The sequence below is a fragment of the Mytilus trossulus genome, chromosome 8 (assembly GCF_036588685.1).
Source record: "Mytilus trossulus isolate FHL-02 chromosome 8, PNRI_Mtr1.1.1.hap1, whole genome shotgun sequence".
In the NCBI taxonomy this organism is placed as follows: Eukaryota; Metazoa; Mollusca; class Bivalvia; order Mytilida; family Mytilidae; genus Mytilus; species Mytilus trossulus.
Genome location: NC_086380.1, coordinates 46,892,485 through 46,900,853, shown reverse-complemented (window position 1 = coordinate 46,900,853; position 8,369 = coordinate 46,892,485). Strand labels below are relative to the sequence as shown.

The window sequence follows — 8,369 nt, the reverse complement described above, 5'->3', positions numbered from 1 at the left end:
AAATAATTAAAAAAATATATATATATGGACCCCAAGGTAGAACCACGTCCTCGTCTTGGGGTCTGGAAACACGCTTAAATAATAAAGATGGCAAAGCGTGGCTGAGAGTTCTACAAATAAAGCATCGAATTGACATAACAAGAGTACACTTAGAGCATAGTATTAAGCAAATGAATCAAAATATTATATTCCATTATGCCCGCTCCATATATATCTCCATTCGTTTATTCATACTTTGACTTTGATGAAAACAGATACATATTCTTCATATTTAGAAATTAAAAAAAAGAAGCTCAATCTCTTTCTTCTTCACAAATGTTTAATTTCTTAATCTACCAATATACTAATATAAACTTCATTACCTTAATACATCCTGTTGGAAAGATGCGTGGTTCCGTCTTCAGGTGAATCCTCCTTCCTCGGCTGTTTCGGCGCTGTCCACTACAACCTCCAGAGGTGCGCCGACTGGGGTGATCAAGTCCCAGCCCGAAACCACGTCTTGGCTATCCATCCCTGCCTCTACACTTTACTGCTTCCACTGTTCTGACCTTTTCCTCCATAACCACATCGATGCTGTCTCTGCCTCTTTACACAAGTTCCCTATCAGTTTACTTCTTTCCCCTCCAACAATACCAAGTGCTCTCAATGCTCGCCACATAGACTGTCCAACAAACCCTCTGCTTCCCACTTCCACTGGAAATAACCAAACCCGCCATCCATTGTCTCTACATTCTGCAAGTAGATCTTGGTACTTCAGTCTCTTTCTCTCGTAGGCATCTTCTATTCTTTCTTCCCATGGTACAGTTAGTTCCAGCAGGATTGCCTGTTTTGTTGCGGCGGACCAAATGACGATGTCAGGTCTCTGGTTTGTTACTGCAATCTGTGGAGGGAATTGTAACTTCTGTTTAAGATCTACCAACATTTGCCAATCAGTTGCTGTTACCAATAAACCACTTCCTTCCACCTTCTTCTTCTGACCTTTCTCTCCTTCCTTAACAAAATTGACAAAAGTAAGTCCCTCCTTGTTTTTCCTTGGCTTCCTGATGTTTCTCTCTAGGGTGTCTGCTAGTGTCCCTAATACCTTGTCGTGTCGCCATGTATACCTCCCGTCTTTCAAAGCACTCGAGCATGATGATAAGATGTGCTCCAAGTTTGCTGGCTTACCACAAAGAACACACTTTGGGTCATCTATCAATCCCCATGTTGCTAGATTTGTTGGGCTTGGCAATACATCATATACTGACTTTAGCTTAAATTGCAACCTATGTGGCTCCATCTTCCAGATCTCATTCCATCCTAACTTCTGCTGTCTTGCTCCATCCCAGTTTAACCAGCTTCCCTGCTTCTTCATACTCACTGCCTTTACCATTCTACTTTCTTCTTCCATTGATCGTACCTCTTTCTGTACCAGATGTCTTTTTTTCCACTGTTGCTGTTCTCCATTTTGCTGTAGGTGTAACATCCAGCCCCTGTCTTCCAACTGCAACTCTGCCCACTATCTCACTGTGTTTTAATCGTGACTCAGCATCTTCTATCGTCTTCTTTGTTGACCACTTCCTTCCAGTTCTTATTTCTACTTTTGCTGATCGTACTTTCTCATCCCTGCTGTTTTTTAACGTCAGATGTTGTCTAACCTTGGTCACCTTGAATTCCTCAGTGATTGACTTGAGTGGTAGCTGTAACTTGGTTCCTAAACTGTATAGGCCCACACTGCTGAAACTGCGTGGTACTCCAAGCCATCTACGTGAATAACTGTTTGATATTCTTTCCATTCCCTCTACCGTTGTCATTGGTACATCATACACAAGAAGTGGCCACAGCAGCCGAGGCAATATCCCATGCTGGTAGATCCATGCCTTGTACTTTCCTGGTAGTCCACTCTTATCTACTGCCTTTAACCAGTCGTCCAACTGCTTATATGTATCTTCCACATTCAACTTATCTGACAAGGTGTTGTTGAACCATTTTCCGAGACACTTAACTGGCTTCTCTGAGACTGTTGGTATTATTTCGTCTCCTATTTTAAACCTTTCCTCCTTGACTTTACCATTCTTCACTACCAAACTTCTGGATTTGCTAGGCTTCACTTTCATTCTTGCCCAGGTGATCATCTTATCAAGCTCTTGTAGTGTCCACCTGGCTTCGATAACTGTCTTTGTGCTTATTGTCATATCATCCATGAATGCTCTTCCTGGTGGTTGCCGTACTCCTGACTTCATCCATGGACCTCTGCTCTTCTTCTCTACTGACTTCACAATCATATTCATTGCTGCGGAGAAAAGGATGACAGATATCGTGCATCCTGTCACTATTCCCACTTCTAAACGTTGCCATGATGTTGTAAAATCCCCAACGGTAAATCTCAGCTGCAGATGGTTGAAGTACTCTCTTATCAGCTCTCTTACACCGTAAGGTACATGGTATCTCTCCAGCATCAACTCAACTAACTTGTGTGGTACTGTCCCATATGCATTCGCTAAATCCAGCCAGACAACTGCGAGCTCTCCCTTTGAATCTTTCGCTTCTCGGATTATCTGTGATAATACGCTTGTATGTTCAATGCAGCCTGATACACCTGGTACCCCTCCTTTCTGTACTGCAATGTCAATGTACTCGTTGCTCAGCATGTAGTTTGTCATCCTTTTAGCAAGAATAGCAAGAAATATCTTTCCTTCTACATTTAACAGTGAGATGGTTCTAAACTGTTTTAATGTCTCTGACTTCTCTTCCTTTGGTATAAAGCACCCTTCTGCCTTGTGCCAACTCTCTGCTAGTCGACCTCTTCTCCAGATGACTCTTATTAACTTCCATAGACGTCTTGTAATTCTCTGACAGTTCTTGTATACCTTATATGGTACTCCATTTGGACCTGGTGCTGATGCTGCCCTTCCTTTCTTGATAACATCTACTACCTCTTTCAACTTTGGTGGTGATTCATCAAAAACCTGCTCTGGATCCTCCGGGCGTATAAGTTGTTCTATATCTGGGAGTTCATCTTCCCTTTTTGGATCACTGTGCATTTCTCTTAAATATTCTTCTACTTCCTCTTTACTAGCTTTTAGTTGTCCTGATCCTTTCTTCCCCAACAATCTTGATGTAAATTGGAAAGGATCTGATGTAAATTGAGCTCTTGCTTTCTCTCTCTTTTTCCTCCTTTTCCTAGTTCTCTCTGCTCTCCTTGTGATCTTGAGTTTCTTCCTGATGGTGTCCCTCAGCTCAGATAATGCTGGTTTTTCATCCTCTGATGCCTGATTATATCTTTTCTTAAGTTGCCTTAGTTCTTTCCTCATCTTTGCTATTTTGGATTCTCTTCTGTTCTTTTGACCCTCTCGCCTCACCACCTCTTTCTCATCTGCACCAAATCTGTCCATACCTATGTTGTAAATAAATGATGTCATTGATTCTATCTTCCTGTCTATGTTACCTGCCAATGTTGTGTTCAAAATTGCATCCACATCCTCATCAAACTGTTGCCATTCACTTTTACTTTTATTGTTGGGCCATTTTACTTTCTTTCTTCTTATGTTCTCACTTGTGTCTGGTGTTCTTTTTGGCTCTTGTGGCTGTCTGTTGTTGTCTAAGCCCTCCTTTTCCTGTTGATTCCCCTCTACCATGCTGTCCTCCTCATTGTACAACACATGGAGGCTGTGGTCGCTGTGGTTTGTATCCTGAACCACCTCCTCCTCCGTCTCACCAGGTTGCCCTGTGCGTTGTGTTATGCTCCGATTTGGCTTGCATTTCATCTTTCCCATATGTATCTTCAGACCTCGTTGGTTCTTGCAAACTTTCCCACAGATGCATACATTTCCGTTGTTCAAATTCGTAGTCGTTGTTCGTTCCTGTGTTGTTTCCGGTGTTACCAATCCTGTAGGTTGCTCATCCTCCCCCGCTCTCGCACAACCTTGGGGGTGTCTTATTATATATTGTTCCATAGCTAGATGTAAGTGGGTTCTTCCTCACAGAAGATGTGCTTCGGCCTGCCAAGCCTCTGCACCCCTTGATCCCAGTCTCTCCTGAAAGTCTCCTGTCTCTCCAGGTTGTCACTGTTCTGTTCTCAGTTGTCATCCAGACTTTCCTGGCTGTCACTGGTTTCCCAGGTTAAATTACCTTAATACATCCTGTTGGAAAGATGCGTGGTTCCGTCTTCAGGTGAATCCTCCTTCCTCGGCTGTTTCGGCGCTGTCCACTACAACCTCCAGAGGTGCGCCGACTGGGGTGATCAAGTCCCAGCCCGAAACCACGTCTTGGCTATCCATCCCTGCCTCTACACTTTACTGCTTCCACTGTTCTGACCTTTTCCTCCATAACCACATCGATGCTGTCTCTGCCTCTTTACACAAGTTCCCTATCAGTTTACTTCTTTCCCCTCCAACAATACCAAGTGCTCTCAATGCTCGCCACATAGACTGTCCAACAAACCCTCTGCTTCCCACTTCCACTGGAAATAACCAAACCCGCCATCCATTGTCTCTACATTCTGCAAGTAGATCTTGGTACTTCAGTCTCTTTCTCTCGTAGGCATCTTCTATTCTTTCTTCCCATGGTACAGTTAGTTCCAGCAGGATTGCCTGTTTTGTTGCGGCGGACCAAATGACGATGTCAGGTCTCTGGTTTGTTACTGCAATCTGTGGAGGGAATTGTAACTTCTGTTTAAGATCTACCAACATTTGCCAATCAGTTGCTGTTACCAATAAACCACTTCCTTCCACCTTCTTCTTCTGACCTTTCTCTCCTTCCTTAACAAAATTGACAAAAGTAAGTCCCTCCTTGTTTTTCCTTGGCTTCCTGATGTTTCTCTCTAGGGTGTCTGCTAGTGTCCCTAATACCTTGTCGTGTCGCCATGTATACCTCCCGTCTTTCAAAGCACTCGAGCATGATGATAAGATGTGCTCCAAGTTTGCTGGCTTACCACAAAGAACACACTTTGGGTCATCTATCAATCCCCATGTTGCTAGATTTGTTGGGCTTGGCAATACATCATATACTGACTTTAGCTTAAATTGCAACCTATGTGGCTCCATCTTCCAGATCTCATTCCATCCTAACTTCTGCTGTCTTGCTCCATCCCAGTTTAACCAGCTTCCCTGCTTCTTCATACTCACTGCCTTTACCATTCTACTTTCTTCTTCCATTGATCGTACCTCATTCTGTACCAGATGTCTTTTTTTCCACTGTTGCTGTTCTCCATTTTGCTGTAGGTGTAACATCCAGCCCCTGTCTTCCAACTGCAACTCTGCCCACTATCTCACTGTGTTTTAATCGTGACTCAGCATCTTCTATCGTCTTCTTTGTTGACCACTTCCTTCCAGTTCTTATTTCTACTTTTGCTGATCGTACTTTCTCATCCCTGCTGTTTTTTAACGTCAGATGTTGTCTAACCTTGGTCACCTTGAATTCCTCAGTGATTGACTTGAGTGGTAGCTGTAACTTGGTTCCTAAACTGTATAGGCCCACACTGCTGAAACTGCGTGGTACTCCAAGCCATCTACGTGAATAACTGTTTGATATTCTTTCCATTCCCTCTACCGTTGTCATTGGTACATCATACACAAGAAGTGGCCACAGCAGCCGAGGCAATATCCCATGCTGGTAGATCCATGCCTTGTACTTTCCTGGTAGTCCACTCTTATCTACTGCCTTTAACCAGTCGTCCAACTGCTTATATGTATCTTCCACATTCAACTTATCTGACAAGGTGTTGTTGAACCATTTTCCGAGACACTTAACTGGCTTCTCTGAGACTGTTGGTATTATTTCGTCTCCTATTTTAAACCTTTCCTCCTTGACTTTACCATTCTTCACTACCAAACTTCTGGATTTGCTAGGCTTCACTTTCATTCTTGCCCAGGTGATCATCTTATCAAGCTCTTGTAGTGTCCACCTGGCTTCGATAACTGTCTTTGTGCTTATTGTCATATCATCCATGAATGCTCTTCCTGGTGGTTGCCGTACTCCTGACTTCATCCATGGACCTCTGCTCTTCTTCTCTACTGACTTCACAATCATATTCATTGCTGCGGAGAAAAGGATGACAGATATCGTGCATCCTGTCACTATTCCCACTTCTAAACGTTGCCATGATGTTGTAAAATCCCCAACGGTAAATCTCAGCTGCAGATGGTTGAAGTACTCTCTTATCAGCTCTCTTACACCGTAAGGTACATGGTATCTCTCCAGCATCAACTCAACTAACTTGTGTGGTACTGTCCCATATGCATTCGCTAAATCCAGCCAGACAACTGCGAGCTCTCCCTTTGAATCTTTCGCTTCTCGGATTATCTGTGATAATACGCTTGTATGTTCAATGCAGCCTGATACACCTGGTACCCCTCCTTTCTGTACTGCAATGTCAATGTACTCGTTGCTCAGCATGTAGTTTGTCATCCTTTTAGCAAGAATAGCAAGAAATATCTTTCCTTCTACATTTAACAGTGAGATGGTTCTAAACTGTTTTAATGTCTCTGACTTCTCTTCCTTTGGTATAAAGCACCCTTCTGCCTTGTGCCAACTCTCTGCTAGTCGACCTCTTCTCCAGATGACTCTTATTAACTTCCATAGACGTCTTGTAATTCTCTGACAGTTCTTGTATACCTTATATGGTACTCCATTTGGACCTGGTGCTGATGCTGCCCTTCCTTTCTTGATAACATCTACTACCTCTTTCAACTTTGGTGGTGATTCATCAAAAACCTGCTCTGGATCCTCCGGGCGTATAAGTTGTTCTATATCTGGGAGTTCATCTTCCCTTTTTGGATCACTGTGCATTTCTCTTAAATATTCTTCTACTTCCTCTTTACTAGCTTTTAGTTGTCCTGATCCTTTCTTCCCCAACAATCTTGATGTAAATTGGAAAGGATCTGATGTAAATTGAGCTCTTGCTTTCTCTCTCTTTTTCCTCCTTTTCCTAGTTCTCTCTGCTCTCCTTGTGATCTTGAGTTTCTTCCTGATGGTGTCCCTCAGCTCAGATAATGCTGGTTTTTCATCCTCTGATGCCTGATTATATCTTTTCTTAAGTTGCCTTAGTTCTTTCCTCATCTTTGCTATTTTGGATTCTCTTCTGTTCTTTTGACCCTCTCGCCTCACCACCTCTTTCTCATCTGCACCAAATCTGTCCATACCTATGTTGTAAATAAATGATGTCATTGATTCTATCTTCCTGTCTATGTTACCTGCCAATGTTGTGTTCAAAATTGCATCCACATCCTCATCAAACTGTTGCCATTCACTTTTACTTTTATTGTTGGGCCATTTTACTTTCTTTCTTCTTATGTTCTCACTTGTGTCTGGTGTTCTTTTTGGCTCTTGTGGCTGTCTGTTGTTGTCTAAGCCCTCCTTTTCCTGTTGATTCCCCTCTACCATGCTGTCCTCCTCATTGTACAACACATGGAGGCTGTGGTCGCTGTGGTTTGTATCCTGAACCACCTCCTCCTCCGTCTCACCAGGTTGCCCTGTGCGTTGTGTTATGCTCCGATTTGGCTTGCATTTCATCTTTCCCATATGTATCTTCAGACCTCGTTGGTTCTTGCAAACTTTCCCACAGATGCATACATTTCCGTTGTTCAAATTCGTAGTCGTTGTTCGTTCCTGTGTTGTTTCCGGTGTTACCAATCCTGTAGGTTGCTCATCCTCCCCCGCTCTCGCACAACCTTGGGGGTGTCTTATTATATATTGTTCCATAGCTAGATGTAAGTGGGTTCTTCCTCACAGAAGATGTGCTTCGGCCTGCCAAGCCTCTGCACCCCTTGATCCCAGTCTCTCCTGAAAGTCTCCTGTCTCTCCAGGTTGTCACTGTTCTGTTCTCAGTTGTCATCCAGACTTTCCTGGCTGTCACTGGTTTCCCAGGTTAAATTACCTTAATACATCCTGTTGGAAAGATGCGTGGTTCCGTCTTCAGGTGAATCCTCCTTCCTCGGCTGTTTCGGCGCTGTCCACTACAACCTCCAGAGGTGCGCCGACTGGGGTGATCAAGTCCCAGCCCGAAACCACGTCTTGGCTATCCATCCCTGCCTCTACACTTTACTGCTTCCACTGTTCTGACCTTTTCCTCCATAACCACATCGATGCTGTCTCTGCCTCTTTACACAAGTTCCCTATCAGTTTACTTCTTTCCCCTCCAACAATACCAAGTGCTCTCAATGCTCGCCACATAGACTGTCCAACAAACCCTCTGCTTCCCACTTCCACTGGAAATAACCAAACCCGCCATCCATTGTCTCTACATTCTGCAAGTAGATCTTGGTACTTCAGTCTCTTTCTCTCGTAGGCATCTTCTATTCTTTCTTCCCATGGTACAGTTAGTTCCAGCAGGATTGCCTGTTTTGTTGCGGCGGACCAAATGACGATGTCAGGTCTCTGGTTTGTTACTGCAA

At 43.6% G+C, this 8,369-nt stretch overlaps 2 protein-coding genes across 2 annotated transcripts; both read right to left on the bottom strand.

Moving 5' to 3' along the window:
- Positions 1-1,370: 1,370 nt before the first annotated feature.
- On the bottom strand, positions 1,371-3,932 carry LOC134727719 (uncharacterized). Its single transcript, XM_063592102.1, has one exon. The coding sequence runs from the start codon at positions 3,930-3,932 to the stop codon at positions 1,371-1,373; it is 2,562 nt and encodes an 853-aa protein (XP_063448172.1).
- Positions 3,933-5,142: 1,210 nt separating this feature from the next.
- LOC134727717 (uncharacterized) lies at positions 5,143-7,677 on the bottom strand. Its single transcript, XM_063592101.1, has one exon. The coding sequence runs from the start codon at positions 7,675-7,677 to the stop codon at positions 5,143-5,145; it is 2,535 nt and encodes an 844-aa protein (XP_063448171.1).
- Positions 7,678-8,369: the final 692 nt, after the last annotated feature.

Excerpts from the sequence above, each read along its gene's own strand:
- LOC134727717 (XM_063592101.1), bottom strand. The coding sequence starts at position 7,677 with ATGGAACAATATATAATAAGACACCCCCAAGGTTGTGCGAGAGCGGGG.
- LOC134727719 (XM_063592102.1), bottom strand. The coding sequence starts at position 3,932 with ATGGAACAATATATAATAAGACACCCCCAAGGTTGTGCGAGAGCGGGG.